Below are 24,928 nucleotides of genomic sequence, written 5' to 3'. Positions count from 1 at the left end.
AGGTAGGTACCTTTGACCAAATAGGGACCCTTGCTTCTAAGACAGGGAAAGGGGATTACACTACTGGATAACCCCTGCTCACCCCCTTGGTAGCTTGGCACAAGCAGACAGGCTTATCTCAGAGGCAGTGTGTTAAGCATTGGTGAACACATACAGTAATAAAGTGAAAACACTACAGATGAACACCACACAGGTTTTATAAAAATAAGTATTCTTTATATAGACTTATCACAAGACCATAAACGACAAAAATCCACAATCCCGTAATCAATAATAATTCTTCAAGATGGTAGAAATAGTTCAAAAATAGGTTATTCACTTAAAAGCAGTCTTTAGCAACAGATAACCCCAACTGGAGTTATCACGACGTCGAGGTCAAAGAAATCCCCAAGTACGGCGCCGACTGCGAGGTGCGCGGCTTCGGGCCCGGAGTCAAAACAGACCCACAAAGAACAGTACCTTGGAAGAGCGAAACCAAAGACAGCTCACGGCGTCGGGGAGGTGCGGCTTCGTTGGTGCTGCGGCGTCGGTTCCTTGCTTCGGGGAAGATGATGCGTCGGGACCTGGATGCTTGCACAGGCAGGGGAGGTGTTGGTTCCTGACCGGAGAGGAGGTGACGTCACGATTGTGCCGAAATCACAGTTCCGTACAATGTCAGTATGTCGATGGTTCTTGACCACCCACATCGACGATCGGCTCCACGATGATGTCTGCTTTAGAGTCGATGCAGCACAGCAGCAGGCGTCGGGCCGGCTTCGCTAGTCGGAGCTGCGCTCACGGCTATGGCAGGCTTACAATGTCGTTTCACTGGCGTCGATCTGGGTCCACATTGCAAGTCGGAGCAGCGCTCACGGCTTTGATGCAGAAGACGGCGTCACTCGCCGGCGTCGGTATTGCAAATTTCCTTCTGTAGCAGCTAGAACAGCAAGTTCCAGATGCGGTCAAACAAAAGGGGTGAAGTCTGGTATCCCTGAGACTTCGGTCAGGAGGCAAGCTCAAATCAAGCCCTTGGAGTAATATTCTGCAAGATGATGAAAGTTCTTTAAAAGTTCCTTCTCCTCTCCTTGGCACTGAAGAAACCACTGTAGGCCAACCCAGCACACTGGCAGGAGGCAGTCCAACTCCTACAGCTTCCTTTGGTGCTTCTCCTTGGCAGAGGTTTGTCTTGTTGTTCCAGAAGTGATCTAAAGTCTTGGGGTCTGGGCCCCAATATTTATACTAGCAAATCCTTTGTCTCTGAAAGCAGAGAGGCCTGCACCTAGTCCAAACCAGTTCTGTGCAGTCCTGGAGCACTTTGTTTACAGGACTTCTTCTTTCCTTTGACAGTGTGGGCCAGGGACATCAGACACACCACAGGAGGTGGAGCCAGCATTGTGAAAGGCAGGCACAGCCCTATTCAGACCCATGTGCTATCTCCTCCCACCACTCTACATGCAGATAGGTCTATTCAACCCTGTGCTGACTCGCCCTGTCTACTTGAATCCCCCAGCCCCTGTCACTCACAAAACCAGACACACAATACACAAGCTAGCAGAGGCAGGCTGGAAGGTTAGGTAAGAAAATACCTACTTTCTAAAAGTGGTATTTTCAAACAAAACCAACTTTACTAAAAGATGTATTTTATCATTCTGAGTTCAGGCATACTAAACTCGAATTTCTACCATGTTCCCTGGGTCAGTTAGGATTATAAGGTGTTATAATCAAACTGCCCATTCTGGCCTATAGGAACTGGTAGCCTTGCAATAGTGAAAAACGAAAATGGCTATAATTCACTATTAGAACATGCCACACACCCCAGGGCATGTCCAACCTTATGCTTACAATGCACCCTGCCCTTGGGCCGACCTTAGGGGTGTCTGACATGAAGAAAAGGGAAGGTTTGGGAACTGGTAAGTGGGTGCACTTACCAAGTCGACATGGCAGCACTAGACTGCACACAGGCTCCGCAATGGCAGGCCTGAGACACACTTTACAGGCTGCTTCTGTGGGTGGCACAACCAGTGCTGCAAGCCCACCAGTAGCATTTGCTTTACAAGCCCTGGGCACACATGGTGCACTGTACTGGGGTCTGACAAGTAAATCAAATAACCCAATCATGGAGTCACTAATCAGTACATCAATTTAACATAGGGAGGACTTGCACTGTGGCACTGAATAGCAGTGGCATAGTGCCCAAAGCATCTAAAACCAGCCACAGATCAAAAACAGAGGAGGCAATCAGAAAAAAAAAATGGAAGGGAGACTCACGCCAATGGTACCAGGTCTAACACTACTGGAAGGCCTACCTCTCCCATAGGATAACTTTGAGTTACTTTATTACATTTAATAAGTGATAACTCTCAATTGGATGCAAGTAAGCAAGCCGAGTTTAGTCTCGAAAGAATTCTAATTTAAAACCCTCTTTAAAGAGTTTGAAAGAGTTTGGCGCAAATCTTATTTACCTGATAAGAAATTGGAGTATCGTGCTAAGACTAGGCTCTATCATAGAGCGGTCTGTAAAACCCGGGCCGCCTATTTCTCTCGCGAATTCAATCTCCGCACTAATCCTACTAAATTAATCTTTAGGGTTCTTAAAGATTTTACAACTAGCAGAGCCTCATTTGATGAGATCTGTTCTGCATCGCATTGTGAAAATCTTGCAGCTTTTTTTGTGGAAAAGGTGGCGGCTATATATCGCTCCTTTCCCAATTCACCTGCCCCTTTGGATAAGGGAGAATCTCCTCCGATGACTACGCTGGCTCTCTGCTCTCTTCCTGAGCTCTCCCGGGAGGAGTTCACAAAAATTGCGGTAAAGGTTAAATCAGGCTCACCTAGGGACCCTCTTCGTCCTGCTCAGTTCAGAGAATCTGCGTCTCTTTGTTTTCCTTTATTGCGCGATCTTGTTAATCTATCTTTAACAACTGGCTCTGTCCCTGTAAGCTGCAAAGAGGCTCAGGTGATGCCCATTTTGAAAAACCAGCCTTGGACCCATCTAAATTGGAAAACTATCGCCCCATATCGCTTCTTCCGTGGGCGGACAAATTGACTGAGGCTCATGTGAATACTATTCTATCTGATCATCTCCACCGCGCTGATATTCTCGACCCTACTCAGAATGGCTTTCAACCCGGCCATAAGCACGGAGACGGCGCTGCTTTTTATGGCCGACCATTTACGAACTTTGGTCGACTCGGGTCAAACGGCGGCACTGGTGCTCCTCGACCTCAGTGCCGCGTTTGACACCGTCTCCCATGCCATTTTATTACAACGTCTGGGTGAGGCGGGTGTCGGTAACACGGCACTGGAATGGTTCCGATCATTTCTATCTGATCGCACGTTTAGGGTCGTTACACCCCCTTTTCAATCTAATCCCTATCCTATCGCACAGGGCGTCCCGCAGGGGTCGGCTCTTAGCCCCACACTCATCAACCTTTATGCTCAGCCGCTGGCTGCTGTAGTCAAACGGTGGAACCTGACCATGGTGTCCTACGCTGATGACACTCAGCTGGCGGTTGCATTAAGTGGGGCCTCCGACCTGGACGCTGCTAAGTTCCGGGAGGGAATTAGCTCAGTAGTACGTTGGATGACTGATAACTGCCTACAATTGAACGCTAAGAAAACCGAGGTGCTCATTGTAGGCAAGCAGAGCCACCTTTGGGGTGATCGCTGGTGGCCATCTGAGCTTGGCTCTACCCCCCCTCCCTGTTACGGAGGTTAAAAACCTTGGGATTTGGTTAGACTCCAAGCTCAGCTTTGTTTCTCACACAAAGAAAACTGCCGCCACGTGCTTTGGGATACTTCGAAAGCTTAGACCCACTTTTAAATATTTTGATGCTCCTACCAGACAGCTTATTGTACAAGCTATGATCCTGTCGCGGTTGGATTATGCAAGCTCTCTTTTGTTAGGAGCCAATTTGGCCGGACTTGCTAGACTCCAACGCGTCCAAAACGCTGCCGCCAGAGCTCTGGTTGGCCTACCGAGATTTTGTTCGGCCAAAAAAACTATTGGCAAACTCCATTGGCTCCCTATCTCGCAGAGGATCAAATTTAAGTGTCTTTGCTTGCTATTTAAAATCCTCAAGCACTCTTCTCCTCATATCTTGGGGCATCTTATTCAGCCTTATATTCCCTCGCGCACTCTAAGATCTTCTGGACTTCACCTTGTTGTAGTCCCACGCTTCAAGAGGGTTAGGGCCGGTGGTCGCTCCTTTAGAGTACTAGCGGCCAGGCTCTGGAACTCTCTCCCCGCCGATATTCGTGCTATTGACGATCTTCTGGTTTTTAGGAAGGTTATCAAAACCTTCCTCTTTCCCCAGAACCTCTAGTGTTTTGCTGTTGGTTATGTTGGTCTGATACCTTAACTGTTGCAGCGCCGGGACGCCCCTTTGCTGGGGCATCTGTGCGCTATATAAATGTGGCTAACATAACATAACAAAGGTAAAGTAGAATTTTAAGTCACAACCCTGAAAAGACCACTTTTAGAAAGTTGGCAATTTCTTGTCCTAACCATTCGGTGCCTGCGCCTGTATCCTGGGTCCCATGTCTAGCTGCAACTGGCAGATGTTATTTGTGTAGTCAGTGAGAAGAATAGGAAATAGGTGTTGGCAGAATGGGCCATCTTTGACTTGATCAGGAGACGGAACTGTCCCCTAACACACTTGCACATCACAAAGACTATGGCTCAGCACACTTACAAAGGGTTTCACACTAGTCTTTTGTGTCCCCATACAAACTGGGGCCAGGGTAGGGAGGCTGGAAACTTAAGATACTTCTGTAGGAGGAAGACTGTAGGAGCTTCTTCCACTTCACAGTGGGCACTAGGTATAAATGCGGATTTCGCAGCTCCTCATCGGAACCAACTCAGTGTGATGCAGTCATGACACAAGCCTGCATTGCAGCCCTTGCAGGTCATCAGAACCGCCATTGGGTGAGGCATCCTCAACGCGGACCTCACATCGCTCCTCAGGACCCCTGCTGTGCCGCACAATGCTCTGAGACTAGGATTTAAGATACAATTCTCAGCAGGACTACACTGGTCGGTGTATCAAGCCTGCGGTTGGCTTGAACTTGTGATTAGATACTGGACTGGCACAACCAGACAACCACAGTTGGCGCTTTGTGCTGCTAAGCACTAGTTTTACCTTTCAAAGTGCATATGTCCGGATCTATTGACTAGGTTTTAGTTCTTTTGGTGTCAAATCGTTGATTACATTTTACTCTATTTTTCTAAATTGGTGTGGTATTTTTCTTGTGTTGTGTTTTCATTTTATTGCTATTTGTTTGCTGCATAAACACTTTACACATTGCCTCTAAGGTAAGCCTGATTGCTTTTGTGGCAAGCTACCAGAGGGTTGAGCACAGGTTAATTTGGGGTTTGCTTGTGTTTCACCCTGACAAGAATTGTGGTTGCTGCTTGAGTAGGGTTTCACCACACTCAACCAGTAACCCAATTTCCTACAATGAGGTTAAAGATTAAGACCCCACCCTAGTTGGGTTAGGAGCTTGACTTTTGATTTTGTTGTTGAGAATAGAGCAAAGCAAATTTCCAGGGATTCTAGTGCCCCAGCTAATTTCCTTTGTTTCAAGAGGCAGCCATGCATTTCCGGCAGATTTAAAACACCCTGAGGGTCCAAAATCACTTGACAAGGAGGTCTTGTGTGGGCTAGCCATTCTCAAACTATGAAACATTTACTCTCAGCAGAGAAGCAATGCTCTAGGGATGTGACTTCAGGCCCAGCACAGTGATCACAATCCAGAATGAAAATTTGTGTCTAAAAAATGAAAAACATAGCATCCTACCAGGCAGCGATCTTCTGGAATAAAAAATACCAAATAGTGTAATTCAGGGTTAAGAGAGGGGGACCAGTCCGCCCACAACACTCCAGAGAGCGGGGAGAGCGGGTCGGATGAGGAAGACCAACTTGATAGTGGAGGCCAGGGAGAGTTAATGCTCTAAGTGTACGGTCTATGTGGAATGGTTTACCCCATGCTCTGTTCCTCACTGTATTATACACAAGGATGTTTATGTACCCCTACTGTGCTGGTTTAACTCCAATGCTGCAACCTGTGCCAAGTACCACCAACAAACAAGAAGTTATGACGCTGTGTGCTGTATCGTTAATGTCATGTTTGTATTATTGTAAAATGAAAAATAAAGTCTTTAAAAAAAAAAAATACATTTTCCGGCCTGGGAGAAGATTTTTGAGCAGGGTGAATGTGTTGTGTACAGATAGATCAGATATGATATGCATTCCTAATCAATGAACCAGGACAGCTGGCTGCCAGACGGGTGTGCGAGCCAGAATCGGAAATTCGGCACCTCGGCGTTTATCGTAATCAGATGCCCAGAATCACACGCAACACCCATTGGACTCGCAGGGCTTCAGCCTCACCCCCCCCCCCCTCGTGTGTGTCAGCCCGGGATGACACAGCTTCCCTGCGCACTCACAGCCGCACCCGATCACTTCACAGGTCTTTAAAAGACCATTTGCATGTTAATGAGGCCTCTCTGTTGTTTCACCCCTTCTAAGAGCCCCTGCAGCTCCACTCTGCCTATGGCTTAAAAGATTCAGTCCCCCCCGAAATCTTTTCTTAGCCCCCCCCCCCCCCCCCCCCCCCGAAATGTGGCTCTAGTTGCGCCTCTGCCCAGAATGCAATGCCCCTCTGATTTGTTCCCCCACTACAAAGTTGCATGATTTGGTGAACAGACTGCACCTTTCCACCTTCTTGTTCTAGATGGTACTGTGCGAAGTGTCATTTGTCCAGCAACTTAGTTTTAGTTTTTATGTTCACTGTGTATGCGTGCCTGCACTATGTAGGTGCAGTCTGTAACTGTGCAGCTCAGCAGCACGACTGCATGTTGGGGACTGCTAACCTTCTCACCACATAACCCTTCTTCATCGCCATCCAAAATGATGTATTGTGCTGTCTGGGTCACAGAGGACCTGTGAGACATAAGAAGTGTTTCCAAGTCAGAACTGCTGACTGAGTAAGACCATCGTGTTAACTAGGACAGTCCTCCCCTCCTACAACAGCAGACATGCCCCTCATTATTCATTGAGGCTCGCAGTTCGTGACAGGTTTCTGCCTATCATGGCCCTGAAAGTTAGAACTGGCATTTGAGCCGGACCCAATAATTTCCTGAACCCTAATAATTTAGACACCCTGATTTTTACTGTAGGCAGTTCGGCTCTGTTCATTCTCGTTGATCTAGCGGCACGAGACACCGCCCTCCACAACATGGACATACTTTGCAAGGGTTCTTGGACTATAAAGGGCTCCACTGTCGGCTGAAACTTCGGTCCTGGGCTCCATGAACGGTGGAGCAAAACATCTTTTTCTCTTTATTTTAACTCATTTAGAGTACCTTTGGGCTCCCCAACTGTGGCAGGGTGTCACCAAATGCAACCCTTACCCTCTTAGGTTAGTTTCAAACTTTTTTCTGAATGGATGACAGAGCCCTGAATCCTGCAATGCCAGCCGCCATACTTTTCTCCAATTGCGGCCAGCCAATGAGAAAGCTTCGGGCTGTTGACCAGGAAATTGATAACCGGGGAAATAGCTCCCTCATGCAATCAGATCGGAATACCTTTAAAATTTGGTTCTGTGAAAGGTCTACAAAATCAGGCTCATGGACCATCTGTGGATTAATAGCCCAGATATGTCTATAATTCTTGCAAGTCAACCAATTGTTTTCAAACACCGATTCCTCAAACTACTGAACAGAATTACACCAAACCAGGCAAGGGCAATACCTTGAGTAAAGTTCTATTTTCATGGCAAGTTTGGTGTCATTCCATTCAGCCAGTGTTTTTATATAGGAGGGCAAAGAAACCTTTTGGTTATTAAATAGATAGTGTCACTTTTTTGACTAACCCTCCCTTTACTTTGGACCCTACTTAACATGATGCATGAAACGTGCCATGCTGAACCCAAAACAAATGAACTTTTTATTGTAAAGTTTGAGGCATATTTATTAGTAAAACAATACCTGCCTTTCAATGTAAATTCTGAGCTAAGCATAGCTACAAAGGCACTATCGCCAGATATAGAAAGTGTTTGTTTCACGGGGGAAATATTTCCCTATAGATTTGTGGCACTGCACAAAGACAGTGCTATTTCTCCCTGTATAGTTGTACAGTGCATACAATTCCAAACTGTGGAAATGCCATTAAGAAAGCAAAAATGCCTTTCAGTGGGAATTTAGACCTAACCATAGCTACAACAGCGCCATCGCCAGTTGTAGGAAGTGGTTTCTCCACATGTAAAAAATATTTCCCTGTGGAGAACTTGTTTTACATTTTGGCACTGGACAAAAACAGAGCCACTTCTCCCTATATAGTTGTACAGTGCATACAATTACACACTGCAGAAGTGCCTCTGGAAAATACACTTTCTTAGGATTATACCTCAAAAGTTGCCCCCCTTGTAAAGATTCCAGCCCTAGCCAGAAAAATGAATTGTGAATCCAAGGAAGCCATACGTTTACATTCATGCGAGCTCTTGTGGGAATAGTTTTCTGACTTGTTAATGTGAATCAAGCTTTTGATATCTATGTATGTGGTGTGCTTACATTAAGGACTGGAAATTAGCCCGAAACGCATCGGGTTCTTAATAAAGAAATGCTGCTGTGAACGATTCTCTGCATTTTGGTCGTATTTTTGAAGAGGTCCGGATGGGCACGCTTAAATATGAGAAGCATACAAAATGCATGACGCCACACATGCGAAAAAGAAAAAGGATAACAAAGAAACCTTTTGGTAAAAATTGTGGATTAAATTGGGACTAATTATGAGCAAGGTCAAGCGTTGAATTAATAATAGGATCTAGTATCCACTTACGCTGTGCGTCTGGGAGTGGAGCGTTTTAACGCGCTCCCCACAGAATCGTATTAAATATGGTGCATGAGGGCATGGCACGGCCCAGTTTCGCACGCATCAAAAGTAAAGTCTGAATCAAGGATTATACAAAGAAAAATAATGGTGTGCATACCACTCCTTATGGTGTGCTTACATTAAGCCCACATAACACTAGAGAAGTATTTTTCTTTGTAACTGGTAAATGTTTTAACAGCTAAGATTGCTTCATTTTTCCATCTCAATGGTCCTGAATCCAGTCTTTACTTTGGTTGGAGATGGAGGGTTAACCAAAATAGCTATTCCAAAATGATTGCGTTGAGTTCCTCTCCTGAAGCTCACCTGGTCCTTAGGCACCTGAGCCTCTTATTAGTAGTAAACATTGGAGCTGCGTGCCGATTCTTTGGAATAATCTGAGCTATTAATGCAATTTAACAATGCAAGTTCTGACAAGATCTCCACAGCCTGATCCAACTTCACCAAATGCATGCTCTGCGTAGCAGAATGGATGAAAACCAACTGCCTGACACTCAACTTGGACAAGACATAAGCGCTGATTTTCAGGAATAAGAACTCCCCCTGGGACTCCACCTGGTGGCCATCAGAGCTTGGTCCAAAGTGATACCAAAGGGGATGATGGACGGAGCGCTTCAGCAAATCAAACACTCACCCCCACTCAACTGATCTGGGTTTAATCCATCATCATTCTTTAGCTCACTCCACCACCCCAGTTCAGACATGGCCATATGCAAATCAGTCTGACCCTGTGCCTCATGGAAACAGTCCAGCCCAAACTGCCAAGCCATGTCTTCCCTGAACCGGAAACAAGCATCCTGGGACCGGTTTCGGGTTCATAACCCTCATCAGCCAGGCTATCATGAATCCAGTGGCAAAGTGAGCAAGGGACCCACATCTGGGCATACCCTGCCAACTAAGGGCAAACAAAGGGGATGATGGACGGAGCGGTTGAGCAAATCAAACACTCACCCCCAGTCAACTGATCTGGGTTTAATCCATCATCCTTCTTTAGCTCACTCCACCACCCCAGTTTAGACCTGGCCATATGCAAATCAGTCTGACCCTGTGCCTCATGGGAACAGTCCAGCCCTAACTGCCAAGCCATGTCTTTCCTGGACCGGAAACAAACATCCTGGGACCGGTTTCATGTTCATAACCCTCCTCAGCCAGGCTATCTTGAATGCAGTGGCAGAGTGAGCAAGCAACCCACGTCTGGGCATACCCTGCCAACTCAGGGCGAACAAAGTGATACCAAAGGGGATTATGGACGGAGCGCTTCAGCAAATTAAACACTCACCCCAGTCAACTGATCTGGGTTTAATCCATCATCATTCTTTAGCTCACTCCACCACCCCAGTTCAGATATGGCCATATGCAAATCAGTCTGACCCTGTGCCTCATGGGAACAGTCCAGCCCTAACTGCCAAGCCATGTCTTTCCTGGACCGGAAACAAACATCCTGGGACCGGTTTCATGTTCATAACCCTCCTCAGCCAGGCTATCTTGAATGCAGTGGCAGAGTGAGCAAGCAACCCACGTCTGGGCATACCCTGCCAACTCAGGGCGAACAAAGTGATACCAAAGGGGATTATGGACGGAGCGCTTCAGCAAATTAAACACTCACCCCAGTCAACTGATCTGGGTTTAATCCATCATCATTCTTTAGCTCACTCCACCACCCCAGTTCAGATATGGCCATATGCAAATCAGTCTGACCCTGTGCCTCATGGGAACAGTCCAGCCCGAACTGCCAAGCCATGTCTTTCCTGGACCGGAAACAAGCATCCTGGGACCGGTTTCGGGTTCATAACCCTCCTCAGCCAGGCTATCTTAAATCCAGTGGCAGAGTGAGCAAGGGACCCACGTCTGGGCATACCCTGCCAACTGCCATCAGAGCTTGGTCCAACACATATACCCACTAACCATGCAAAAAACCTGGGAATCATCGTAGACGACTAATTCAATATGGCTTCACAGGTGAACGCTGTCAGTTCCTCCTGCTTCCACATACTGCGCATTCTCAGAAAAATCTTCAAATGGATCTTAGTGAGCACCTGGGGCCATATTACAGAAGTGCTCCATGGGCACAATGGTCATTTGCGCCTGCTTTTGTGCACTCCTGGGGCACTTTGGTATTACAGAAGGGGCAACAGACGATTGTGTGTCTCCTTCTGTAATACCGATAGCACTGGTGCAATAAAGCGTCAACGCTATCATCAGGGGTGTTGCCTCAATTGCATAGGGCGTGGCCCATGCAAATGAGGGAATCCCTTTGGCTCTGTAACCGTGTGGTATTGCAGATGCGGGCGGGCGCAGAGGCAAAGAAGCTGTCACGATGCACACTGACAGTGTGCCACATAAAAAGTAGCGCACGGTCAGTGCGCCCCCTGATGGCAGCCATCTGATGGAGGGAAAGGGGACCCTATGGATCTCCCAGACATCCCCTTGCAGGCAGGAGCAGTCTCTCACTGCACCCGCATGCCAGGGGATTTCTAATCCATCTTTAAAGAGCAGGTGGGTAGCCACCTGCACAGTGAAACATTAAGCGGCTTCAAAGCAGCTGCTCTGTTTTTCACATGAATTTTGCGGCTACCAACAGGGCAGCGCATTTATCCTATTAGGATGCATTTTCCTTGTTTGCGTCGGGTGCAACTTTGAAAAGGTTCACCCCGTACAAACAAGGAAAATTGTGCCTTAGGTATGACACAGCCCTAGGCGTATCGTCACTCAAGCCCTAGTCACTAGTGGACTAGACTATGACGACACTCTATGCCGGAATCTTTAACCTCCTCCTCCAACTTCAGATGATGCTGAACTCCGCAGCCAGACTAATCTTGGACCTCCCACTTCTCCCACACATCACGCCACACCTCAAGAGAGCTCCACTGGCCGACGATACACAAATGCTGCCAATTCAAACTTCTCATGGATGCATACACGGCACTCCACAACATAAGACGTACATATCTGAACTACTGTCTTCACCCCCACCAACCTACCAGACTCCTACGCTCAGCCTCACTCTCTCTCGCACACACACCCCAGATCCAAAAAAGCAGAACGGGCAGCCTAGCCTTGTCCTGCATCTCATCCACAACATGGAAAGATCTGCTGCCACACATCAGGGCACTTCTCTTCGCTACTTGAATTCTGCAAGATGCTCAAGACCTGGCTCTTCAACTAGCCCCCGGAAGATGACCTACACACCTGATCCAACGCCTGGATACCTTCGGGTGATAAGTTGCACTCTACAGATTCAAATAAAATAACATAACAGTCCATTCTGTTTACTCGTTGGAATGATCAGTTAAGTCCCAGAACGTTCTAATCACTTCCTCAACTAAACTAAACCACCATTAGTGTTAATTTTTTCTTCTCTGAATATATGAGGAACATATTTAACACAACCTCCAGCCTCCAAATGCCTTTCCCATTAAGTGAACCATTGCTTGATTAGCAGTGCCAAATTTGATTTCATTTCACATTTTCTCAAAAATTACTAAGTTACTATCAGGCTATATTCTCCTACTTTGCAGGGATTCATAAATTAGATAGGGTAGGAAGACTTTGTTACATATGTTCCTAAAATGTTGTTAGTAACATCTTGTCCAATCAAAGGTACTAGAAAGGAGGCAATTCTCGAGAAGGAAGTGGCAGCCAGTGGCGAATTCTAGGAATAATTGGGTACCAGCATTGGTCGCATTAGTATATACAGGACCCCAATCTGATTGAAAGTGTGTTTTGCATAATTACAAACTGGAAAAAAAATGAAAGAGATGAATAGCACATTAACTTGGGGATAAGGCGTTTTCCAATAAAGATATGGAAGAGATGCAAGGTTAATTTAAATTGAAAAACCTTAATATTCTTTGATGGGGGAGCGGAAAGATTCATATAAGTAAAAAGGAAGGTAACATTCCTGATGAAATAATGCCCACATAAAGATTCTTGGGTAAAAATATCTAATACACAACTTTTATTTCATTTCTTTATAAAAATTAAAAAGAGGTACAATCCTTAATCTTGAATATAGTATATCAATTTGACTACTCAAAACTGAGATTAAGGACTGGTGTTATGGCCTTTGAGCGTTATTAAAGAATTGCACTATTCTATTTGTGTAACAATAAGAATGAAAAACTTTTTATGAATCTAACGGAAAGCCCACTTTCCTTTTTTTAAAAAGAAATGAAATAAAAGTGTTTTTTGCATTTGTAAGCCAGAATTGTTACTGGCTCCGTGGGTTGAAGCGGTGCAGGGCCCGCGCTATCAGTTAACCCTGAACCATTTTATGTAAATTGATTTTGTTCATTTCATAATAAAATATGAAATCTTTTGGCTAAACACAGACCTAGCTGCATAAGATCATGGAATAACATGTAAATTGCTGAGGCTTTGGGGAAAGAGGAGTCATTACTACAATATCATGATTGTAAATGGCAACATATGGGATTACCATATATGTTAAGGTATGTAATGAGAGAAGACGAGCTAAGCAACGCCGTTTTGCTCTCTGGGGCCTCTTTGAGTTTATGCATGTAAAACCGCTGAAGCGTGATACTCGGGGCCATTTCAGGGTGTGGGGGAAGATGTAGCCACTGATGTGGAAAGCAATAATCGGTAATGTGTTTCCCATTGGTACCTTTAGATGAAAGACCATTAGCAACTAATAGAGCGTCATTACGTAGGTGTTTTGGAAAGGGATTGTATTTAAGACTTTACTTAGTGAACATTATGTAAAGCAAGATCTCGATGAAAGTAGCTTCAAAGACACAAGCCCAGATGGCGGGCATTCAGCAAAGGCTCGGTGCAATTTACATGAAACATTAAAAAAAAATTACAAATCTCTTCGGCTAAACTCGATACCCAAAATTATTTTTTTGTTTTGGGAATCGTGCAATTTAGGGTTTCCCCTGATTTTTGGGAAGGAGATTGATGTCCACTGGCCCCACTCTTCTTTTCGTTACGTACTCCTTCCCTCTACTGTGCATATCTCCCTTCTTGTCCCCCCTCGTTTTATCCTTCTTTTTTATACAGGGTGACCTCACTATTTCGTGCCATCTCCCCATCTCCCTCTGTTTCCTCAGTAGTGCCTCTCTCTTGCTTGCTTCAGCCCTGTGTTTCTTCTCTCGTTTTTTAAAATTGTTTTAAATTATAATGTTGTTCCTCCTGTTACTTCCTCTCATCCCCTGACTACATCATCATCCTACAGTCCTTTGCTTCTACTTGCTTCTCTTTTTTTCCTCTGTTCTTTTCTTCTCCTTTCTGCCTTGCGTTCCTGTTCCTTCCTCAAGCAGGAGCTGCAGTAGAAATAAAGACAGGCTAGTTCAGCCTGTATGTCCCTCTGCTCAATCATTACAACACCACCAGAAACACTGATATATTAGGGCACTCATTACAAGGTACATTTACCTCCTATTCTGAGTTTTTAACTTCAAAATAAGGCCTACGATGGGGAATCGTTATTTACTACACCGAATTCTGCATGTGTTGCCATTTATGGAGTTGTTTTCCCTGATATATTTAATCACGTTTGATCAGCCGGAATTTATCGTGTGAAATCTGCAAGGATGTGATAATTATCGCCCGACTTATAATTCCTATCATTGTGCAAAAAACGTTTGCACAGGGATCAGAAGGTAGCGCTGAGCTTGTAATTGGAACCTTAGGAGGGTAATGAGAAGTGGGGAAGAAGAAACCACCAAGAAGACACAACTGTCACAAAGTAATCAAGAGTCTGTGAGGGCCACCTGTAGGCAAGGTTAGAGCAACTTTCAGGTAGATGCAGCGTCCAATTACTACTAGATTATTAACAAGCATTTTCAATGCAATCGGTCTCTGGTTTGGTACCTTATATGTATTTAGCTGTGCAGCACATTAGCCTGGGCGCTGAAACATATACTGTTCTTTAACATGGAGGGAAAGTAAGCACCGAACTGCCTGATACGCCAGGTATGGGAACACATTAAGAGAAATATTGCATTTAAGCGGGAAATGGCATAGTCCAAAGCGTTATTTTTAACATAAAATCAGGGCCTTCGGTGGTCATATCACTGAAAATACAAGATTTGAAAAAGTATTATTGTCTACGGGTGCTTGTGAAAGACGATTTCTATGGACCGGAAGAGAATGCTAAAGTGATTCTGGTATTTTACTGATCTCTGCTGGTCATTTTCTATCAAGAACGTTAAATAGAGGCAGTTGCCAGAAAAATAAAAAAAGGGTCCCTCAGCAGAAAGGAATTCTGGTACTTTGCTGACCTCTACTGGTCGTTTTCTATCAAGGCAGTTAAATAGAGGCAGTTGAACAAGCAGAAAGCAATTCTGGTATTTTACTGACCTCTACTGGCCCTTTTCTGTCAAGACAGTTAAATAGAGGCAGTTGAACAGAAAAAAAGTCCCTAAAGCAGACAAGTCCTAGAGCTGATCTCCAGAGCCCACAAAGTACATAACATATAAGTATATACTAAAGTATATACAAGAGGTCTCGACCTAAAAAACTATAGAGTCCAAGTGGTCTACAGGCAGCTCTCACTTTTTGACAACTTTATGTTGAGGTGAGAGCAGTGACAAACTGCAACTGGATTAAATAAATCTCCTTTATTCTCTACTTCTCTCCTACCCACTTCAGTGCCTATGATGCGTGCACACTATGAAGGGCAGCTTGTATTGTCTGAAATGTTAACACTGGGTTGAAGTCAGAGGTCCAATACATCTTTATGATTTTTATGCTGGACGTAGTAATGCTTGAGGAAACAGACTACACAACAGAGTAATTCTTTTTCTTTATTACAGGTCTCCGAGCTCTGCTTTTGCCTGCCCAAGAATTTAACCCATTTTTTAATACATCTACCTAATCTATTGCTGCTTATCAAAGTATGAAAGACAGTCATATTTATTGGCCCTTAAGCTTGCAGTTCTGTTTGCTTCTGTCTAGTTATTGTATCACCCCTGGCATGACGTCAGTTCAGTTCCACCTGCCACTTCTTACATTATTGAAGAAAACCAGGTGACTCTATGAGCATGCTCCGTTGTCCCTTCTAGCTGCACACATGAAGCGTGGTCAGTCGCTTCAGCAACTCCAGGTGACTCTGAGCATGCTCCATTGTCCCTTCTCGGTGCCAACATGAAGCGTGGTGAGTCACTTCAGCAGCTGTCCCCCATTCACTGAATGTTAGAGCCCCTGACTTCCCTCTTTCTCCATGGAGCTTACAGGTGAGGTGAGGAACACCTCCGCCTATCTGCGTGCTAGCTCACGTGGTGGTTCTGCAGGACTGAGAGGTCATCGTTTAGTGGTGGAAGTGCAAAACAAACTGGTTTAGATACAATGTGCTAACTCATACAAATGCAGGCATGTATACATCCTGTTAGTGCATCAGCATATTAAAACTGGACCTATTGGCTATTCCAGTCATTGTCTAAAGTATAGAAGCTGACACTCTTCATTTTTCTTTTTAGATTTGTGATATCATTTCTAAGTGGGAGCAGGCGTCTAAAGAACAGCAGCCTGGTAAATGCGAAGGCACAAAGACTGTGCGCCTCACATATAAAAACAGGTATGTGATATTCTGAATGTGTCTTCTCATTCCTAGCTGAGCTCTCAGGGATATTAAAAATCAAGTTGGCATGTCCTTACAATTGTCCTAAAAATCACCTAGACTATCCCATGATTTCTGGTCTTGAAAATTTCAATACATTGCTGCTTTCCATTTGTCTATTCTTTTTTTTTTTATCATGTTTGCTTTCTTTATTGCAGGCTCTGCTTCTCCATGCAAGCTCGTGGAGAGACAGAGAGGGAAAAGTTGCTGTTAATGTATCAGACAAATGACCAAATAGTGAAAGGGCTGTTTCCGGTGAACAAGGACTTGGCATTGGAAATGGCAGCTCTCTTAGCCCAGGTATCTTACAACACCTCTAGCCACTAAACACCATATGATGTTCGCCCTAAAATCTATTTATTGTACGTATTTATTTGCAATTTTTATAGCTTGGATGTGTGTTGCAAGGGTATTAGAGCGCTTTGCAAAGTTAGCATAATTATAGTAATACCCAATGAGGCTGTTCACATTGTCTTATAAAGGACTCAACTTTAAGGAATTTTCAAATGAAACATTATAGGTGAAATGTAAGGTTCCATGAACTTTTTACGGTGTGAGTGGGATACTAAAATGCATTGCTTTCTCTGGCGGACACCTCCTCCAGTAGTGCTTAGTTCCTCTCTAGATTTCCACAGCTGAATAAGTGTTAGTCTTGTCCGAGTGGTCCCACCTATGAGAGTCTTGCAGAAAGTCTTTCTACTTATGTTTCTGCATTGCTTGTATGACTTTCTGTTTGAATTCATCTTTTTGTGAGGTATCACATTCTCTCACAGGTCCATAGCCATAAGGCAAGCTCCTAGTGTGACCATGTGGATGTACTCCAGTGTGTCGTGGGACTCTTTGAGGATACACATTTTGGGCAATAGTGCAAGGCTTAGGTCTTTTGCAGGGACCCTTCTCCTGCACTGGTGAAGTGGAAGTGGACTCCTGTCTCTGCATCTTCATTTTAGATGATTACTTCAATAATACCTGCCAGCCTTAAGGGCTCCTGTACTCTATATGCAAAGATCCGAGTACATGTCGAGGTGTGGCTTCAGGGCTTGGTACTGTTTTAGATGGATGTATGTCGTTACAACGCACACTTACAACGCATTTTTTACAACGCAACATCCACTACAACGCATTCCATTGCATCGCATCACATTACAACGCATTTTTAAAAACTACCTTCACAACGCATTCCATTACATCGCATACTACCTTTACAACGCATACCATTACAACGCATAATATTACATTGCATTTAAGGTAAGTGTTGGATAGTATGGGGGTAAAAATTACTATTCTAACTCCAGGGGGTGCAACAGTAGGGTAAGTGTTGGATAATATTATGCGTTGTAATGGTATGCGTTGTAAAGGTAGTATGCGATGTAATGGAATGCGTTGTAAAGGTAGTTTTTAAAATGCGTTGTAGTGTCATGCGATGTAATGGAATGCGTTGTAGTGGATGTTGCGTTGTAAAAATTGCGTTGTAATAGTTGCGTTGTAAAGGTTGTTCCCCGTTTTAGATACATGATGTTGTTGACTGATGCACCAGTGTCAATCAGTACCTTTACCAGCATATATTTGATAGGCAATACACAGATGGGTTGGGATCGGCAACTGTTCAGGCCTTGTTTGATTTGATGTATGATACCAAGTTGACCTCCTAGTCGTCGTCATCGTATTCGTTCTGTTTTTCTTGCATCTTTGACCTAGCAGTGGTTAGCAGGTAGTTGTCTTCCAAAATCAGTTGTTGCAGGGCAGAGGTGGTGAATTTCTTCACTAAAGCTTTTTGTCCTCGATCACCCCTCTGCATGCTTGAGCAAAATGGTCTGCTCCGCTGCATCTGGAACAGGTCTTTCTTGAGGGGGGATAGTTGTCTAGCACTTACGTGGTTTCTTCCGCAAGTCATTGTATTGTGTTGTGCCCTAGTCAGTTGTGGTGGGGTTCTCCTCTTTATGTTGCCTACCACCTCTTCCTTCACGCAAACCCATCTATGATTGCCTGGGTATGCTGGGCCTCTTGTCAGCGCTGCCTCCTTCTGCGCTGCTGTTGGACAGACCATGGGATCTCACTAGAATTGGGGGGTCTTCCACACTTATTACTAGTTCGAGCAGCATTAGGCATAATAGTATTGATGATCTACACCCCTGGATGAAGAGGCTCTGAGTTCTTTCTGTTGATTGTTGTCAGTGCAGGTTTTGGCTAGTTCCCTTAGTCGGGCCTGAATTCTGTCTGTTGTGTCTCCTTTCTTCTGCCAGGCTTGTTGTAGTTTGAATCACTCATAGTCTGGTTTAAGCTATGGATCAAAGGAATATGCTACTTACCAGTATGCATCTGTTCTTGGCATGTAGAGCTACAGAGCCACACACTTAGGATAAGATCGCCATCTGGTGTTGGGCTCGGATGATTGCAGGTTGTTGTTGTCTTCGGAAGAAGCATTTTGGTCACGAGATAGGTGACTCCTCCTCTGGACAACAGTGCGCATGGGCATCCACTCCATCCTCAGATTGTTTTTCGCCATGATGGGAAATGGAGTGTATAAGAATAAAGAGAAAGGATGTCCATGTGTAATGTCTAATTAAGACAATGCTGGAACAGATACAGGTCCCGGGGAGGCGGGTGGGCGTGTGTGGCTCTGCAGCTCTACATGCCAAGAACAGATGCAGACTGGTAAGTAGCATATTCCGTTCGAGGCATATGAGCTGCAGATCACACATTTAGGATAGACTATATAGCAGTGTCTCCCCTAGCGGTGGTCACCTGTATCTGTTGCAGCAGTTTGGAATAGAGTTTTTAGGATGGATTGGCCTACGGAAGCTTGTTGTTTGGATTGCATATCAACACAGTAATGTTTAGTGAAGGTGTGTGTGGTAGACCATGTGGCTGCCTTGCAAATATCTTCTAAAGGAATGTTCCCTAAGAATGCCATGGAAGCCCCTATTTTACGTGTGGAATGCGCTCTAGGGGGAACTGTAAGAGTGCGTTTAGCTTTTAGGTAACATATTTGGATACATTTAACCATCCACCTGGCTATATCTGATTTTGAAATGGGGTTGCCTTTATGTGCTGGAGAGAAAGCAACAAACAGTTGTTTGGTTTTGCGAAAAGGTTTGGTTCTGTCGATTGTAATAAAGCAAGGCTCTTTTAACATCTAAGGTATGAAGGGCTCTCTCAGCTACTGAGTCTGGATTAGGGAAGAAGACTGGCAGCTCGACTGATTGGTTAAGATGGAAAGGGGAAATGACTTTTGGTAGGAATTTTGGGTTTGTCCTAAGAACCACTTTGTTACGATGTAGTTGTAGGAATGGTTCTTCAATAGTTAAGGCCTGTATCTCACTTACCCTTCGCAGGGATGTGATTGCAATAAGGAAAGCCACTTTCCATGTAAGGAATTGCAGTTCGCATTTATGCATAGGTTCAAATGGAGGGCCCATGAGCCTTTTTAGAACAATATTTAGATTCCACACTGGAGAAGGTGGTAATCTTGGAGCAATAATTCTTTTGAGACCTTCCATGAAGGATTTGATGGCTGGTACCTTAAATAGTGACAAGTGTTGTCTGTTTTGTAAGTAGGCTGCTAACGCTGCTAGGTGTAGACGTATGGAGGAATACGCTAAATTGCATCTTTGCAAGTGTAGTAAATAGCAAATAATGTTTTGGATGGAAGCATCCAGTGGACGTATATCATTGTTAGTGCAGTAAATGGCAAATCTTTTCCATTTTGCAGCATAACATGCCCTAGTAGTAGGTCTTCTAGCTTCTTTTATGATATTCATACAGTCTGGTGGGAGGTTGAGGTAACCGAACTCTAAGACTTCAGGAGCCAGATCGCCAAGTTCAGTTGCTGTGGATCTGGGTGTCTGATTTCTCCATGGTTCTGGGTTAATAAGGCTGGGGAAAGGCGCAGTTTTTGATGTGGAACTAGCGATAGTTCCAGAAGTGTTGTGAACCAGGGTTGATGTGCCCAAGTGGGAGCTACTAGAATCAGTTTTAGAGACTGTTGTTTGAGCTTGCGTACCACAAATGGAATGAGCTGGAGAGGCAGAAAAGCGTACGCAAATCTGCCTGACCAGTTCATCCATATCGCATTGCCCTTCGACTGTGGGTGGGGAAACCTGGCGGCGAAGGTTGGGCATTTTGCGTTTTCGTGTGTGGTGAACAGGTCTATGTCTGGTTGGCCCCATTTTTGGAAGAATGGGAATAGGACTTTGGGGTCTACTTCCCATTCGTGGATTTGTTGTGTCTGTCGACTTAGGAGATCGGCAACCTGGTTGTGAACCCCTGGAAGGTGTTCCGCTAGCAGGTAGATGTTTTGGGGAATTGCCCATCTCCAAATGTTCTGTGCGAGTTGGGACAGTTGGAGAGAATGTGTCCCCCCCCCCCCTGTTTTTGTATGTAATACATGGTCGTCATGTTGTCTGTGCGGATGAGGACAGTTTTGTTCCTTAAATGTACTTGAAAGGATTTCAGTGCTAGGAACACTGCTAGAAGTTCTAGGTGATTGATATGGAGCAGTTTTTGTTGAGTGGTCCATCTGCCCTGAGTGGTGTGTTGAAGGAGATGGGCTCCCCACCCTGTGAGAGATGCGTTGGTCGTCAGCACTACTTGTGGAAGAGGCTCTAAGAACGGTCGCCCTTTGGACAGGTTGATGGTGTTCCACCATTTTAGTGAGCGAAGTGAGCGACTGTCCACCAACACCAGATCGGTAAGTTGTCCGTGAGCCTGGTTCCACTGTTGTGCTAGACATTCTTGCAAGGGACGCATTTGAAGTCGTGCGTGAGGCACAATGGAGATGCATGACGCCATCATGCCTAACAGTTGCATAAACACTCTTGCTGGAAGAGTGTTGAGTTTGAAATTTTAAGATGAGGTTTTGTATGTTGGCTATCCTGGCTGTGCTGGGATAAGCTATGGCCTTGGAAGTATTTATGGTGGCTCCCAGATATTGATGTATGTGGGAGGGTTGCAGTTGAGATTTGGGATAGTTGATGGTAAATCCCAAGTCGTGTAGGGTTTGAATAGTGCGGTGAGTGTGGAGAACGCATTTGTCGAAAGTATTGGCTTTTATGAGCCAATCGTCGAAATACGGGAAGACATGGATTTGTTGTCTCCTGAGGTGCGCTGCCACTACTGCTAAGCATTTGGTGAATACCCTGGGTGCAGTTGTTACTCCGAATGGGAGGACTGTAAACTGATAGTGCTGTCCGTCTACCACAAATCTTAGATACTTCCTGTGAGCAGGATGCATGGGGATGTGAAAGTATGCGTCCTTGAGGTCCAATGTTGCAAGGAAGTCGTCTTGCTGAAGTAGTGGGAGGACTTGTTGGAGAGTGATCATATGGAAGTGATCTGAGTGTATGTACTGATTTAGTAGTCTGAGGTTGAGTATGGGTCTTAAGGTCTCGTTCTTTATGGGAATTAGGAAGTATAGAGAATATACTCCTGTACCCTGATGTTGGAGTGGAACTGGTTCTATTGCGTGTTTTTGAAGCAAGGACCGAATTTCCTGTTTGAGGAGCGTAAGATGGTGTGGTGACATTGGACGGTGTTTGGGTGGTATGTGTGGGGGGGTGTTTGTGAGTTCGAGGCAGTAACCAGACTGGATAATTTGTCTTACCCACTTGTCTGTTGTAATGGAATTCCAGACAGGTAGGAACTGTCGGAGTCTGCCCCCGACCGGAGTGGAATGGTCTGGGGGGAGCGGGGGCAAGTCACTGTTTAGTGGCTCGAGAGGTGCGGGTGTTGGTATTGCCCCGACCTCGGCCCTTGGTGTTGTTTCCCCTATATCCTCCTCTTGGATGAGGTCATTGGCCTGGGATTTGTACTGATCTGGCAGGTGTTGTAAAAGATCTTCTAACTGATCATAATGAGCCCTATCATATCGGGCTAATGGAGCTTGTGTGTTGGCAATACGCCAATGGTTAGGAGCTTGTGCTGCAACTCTTTTGCCCGAGGCCTCTAAGAGCTTGGACTCTTTGTCTGGGGGCGGTGTGTCTCCTGTTTGGGAGTTAGCCCGCTTTCTAGCATTTGAAACTACTAAAGAGTCTAGAGGGAGCTGTGCTTTAATGTACGCGGGATCCTGTGGGGGCAGGTCTATATTTTTTTAAGGTTCAGAACCCTAGCTCTGACAGGGTCTTTAAAAACCTCTGTGGCGTGTTTTATGACTCCCTTAATCATGGGCAAGATCTGAACTGATTTTTGCGATTGTTCGAATGTGTCTAGAAGAAAGTCTTCTTTGGGTGTATCTGAGTGCATGGTGACGCCATGGAAAAGCGCCGCCCTGTTTAGCAGCTGCCCAAACCCTAGGTGGTCATCTGGAGGGGAGGGTTTGGAGGGGTATGTAGTGGGATCAGGAATATCAGGTAAAGGGTAAGCCCAGTCATCTAAGGGTGCCGTATCCGGGAGTGTGAAAGGATCATTAGGATCATTAAGGTCATCCGGATCACCCCCTCCCCCTAAATCATCATCATCCTGTGGAGGTGGTGTATGTGAAGGAGATGGTAGAGGAGAAGGAGATGGGGGCAGGGGGGGTGGGATTAGATGAGATATAGGGGAGGAAGGACTAATGGGTGAGGTGGCGAAGTCCTTCTTCTTTTTGGGAGCTGGAGGAGGTGTTGTGTCCAGCTTCCTTTTCTTGTATGGCACAGCGGTGACATGTCCGGTTTTTGGATTGATATAAATCCTTTTTTGCGTGGGATCAGGGCGAAAAAGTTCTTCATTGTCCGAAAGTGGCTTTGGTGCCGACTTTTTCGGTTCTGATCTATGTTTTGGATGATCGGTAGAGTCTTTTTGGACTTTTTCGGCACCGATGATGGTTTCGGTGCCGATGATGATTTCGGTGCCGAAGAACTTTTCGGTGCCGGCGGGAATTTCGGTGCCGAACGTTTCGGTGCCGGTGGAGATTTCGGCCTCGCTGGTTTCGGAGCCTGCTTCGGTGCCGAGAGGTGTTGAGTCTTCGGTGCCGAAGGTATTGTGGGCACAATGACATGTGGTTTGCTCGAGCCCGAGCCACCTGTAGGCTTATATTTCTTCGGAGCCGAGCCCGAGGGCGGGGCTCCTGAAGACGATTTTCGGTCGCGACTGGGGCCAGATGGCGGAGTCTTAACCGGTGCCTTTTTTGGGGGGGTTGGGGTAGGGGCACTGGTACTCACTCGTTGCCCCGGAGTGATGAGGTCATCAATCTTCCGCTTCGGATACGATTTGGAGGTCTTCGGAATCGTCTTCTGGGACATCCTGAGCAAAGATGTCCTCTGGTTTTGGAGCTGGTCTGGCCATGATATGGCCTCGAGCTCTTAGGTCTCGGATGGTTTTCTTGGAGCGGAATGTGGCGCAGGCTGGACAGCTGGATTCGTTATGTTCCGGCGAGAGGCACAGGTTGCAGACCTCGTGGTGGTCACTGTGGGGGAACTTTGCTCCACATTGGGGGCATTTTTTAAAAGGTGTCCTTTCCATGAGCCGTGTCCGGAACCGGTCCGATTGGATTTCGACGTCGAGTTGTGAATGTTTTTGGTTTCGAAAGCTGGATTTTCAGAAGTTTTCAGCCGGAGTGGAAAAGTTCATCCGAACCCAATGGCGGAAAAAAACAATCTGAGGATGGAGTGGATGCCCATGCGCACTGTTGTCCAGAGGAGGAGTCACCTATCTCGTGACCAAAAGTCTTTTTCCGAAGACAACAACTACCTGCAATCATCCGAGCCCAACACCAGATGGCGATCTTATCCTAAGTGTGTGATCTGCAGCTCATATGCCTCGAACATAGGGATTCAATGTGGCTATCGCCGCATTATAGTCGTGGCCAGCCCCTGCCCCGGGAGGTTCTCAAACAGCTTGTATACCTCTCCTCCTGTGCAGTGCAGCCAAAGGGACCTCTTCACTGTTCCATCTGTCTCTCTTGTTGCTCAAAAGTAATTAATCATGCAGCAGACCTATTTTCTCCAACGGGGGAATGCTGCTGCTAGATCCATCAAGGCAATAACGACTACACCATAATGGAGGCATATGCTGCTATCCCTCCATGTGGGGGAGACATGGGTGGTAGCAATGTATGCTTCACTGCTGTAGGTTGAGGCTCATCAGCCATGCCTCCATGCTCTTTGTTGGAATTATGTTCACTGCAGCTGGTCTTTAAGCATCTATACTATCCCGAGGGAGACTCTTTCACCATAGTCTGTCTCTAGGTGGTGCCCTGACAGTATTCAGGCAACTCAGTCTTTTAGATCAGCTCTGATCTGTTTACACCTGTTGCAAGTGCTGTGGCAGCAGTCAGCCACACGGGTGTGCTTTATATATATATTTGGGTTTGCCCTCACTGTGGCTGAAGTAGGTGCCGCAGTGATAAGTTTCTGCAACTTCGCTGATTAGGTAAGGTGCCCCGCTGTGCTGGATGAAGGACCAGGCTACTCTCCCTGGCAAGGGAGTGCCGCATTAGGCGTATTCAACCATCTCATGTATCAAACGGTCTTAGGACTGGCAGGTACAGGTCGTGCAGCTGTGG

General features: G+C 45.6%; 1 protein-coding gene across 2 annotated transcripts in view; it reads left to right on the top strand.

The window, feature by feature from the left end:
* Nucleotides 1-24,928, top strand: part of PLEKHH2 (pleckstrin homology, MyTH4 and FERM domain containing H2) — a 626,603-nt gene that overhangs the window by 507,789 nt on the left and 93,886 nt on the right. For both annotated transcript variants that reach the window (XM_085612785.1, XM_085612786.1), the window contains exons 23-24: nt 16,310-16,407; nt 16,608-16,749. In XM_085612785.1, coding sequence (XP_085468911.1) covers nt 16,310-16,407; nt 16,608-16,749 — 240 coding nt within the window. The remainder of the gene's footprint in view (nt 1-16,309; nt 16,408-16,607; nt 16,750-24,928) is intronic.

This window comes from Triturus cristatus, chromosome 6 (genome assembly GCF_964204655.1).
Source record: "Triturus cristatus chromosome 6, aTriCri1.1, whole genome shotgun sequence".
Lineage (NCBI taxonomy): Eukaryota > Metazoa > Chordata > Amphibia > Caudata > Salamandridae > Triturus > Triturus cristatus.
The sequence above is the reverse complement of the archived record's forward strand: the minus strand, read 5'-3'. Positions and strand labels throughout refer to the sequence as shown.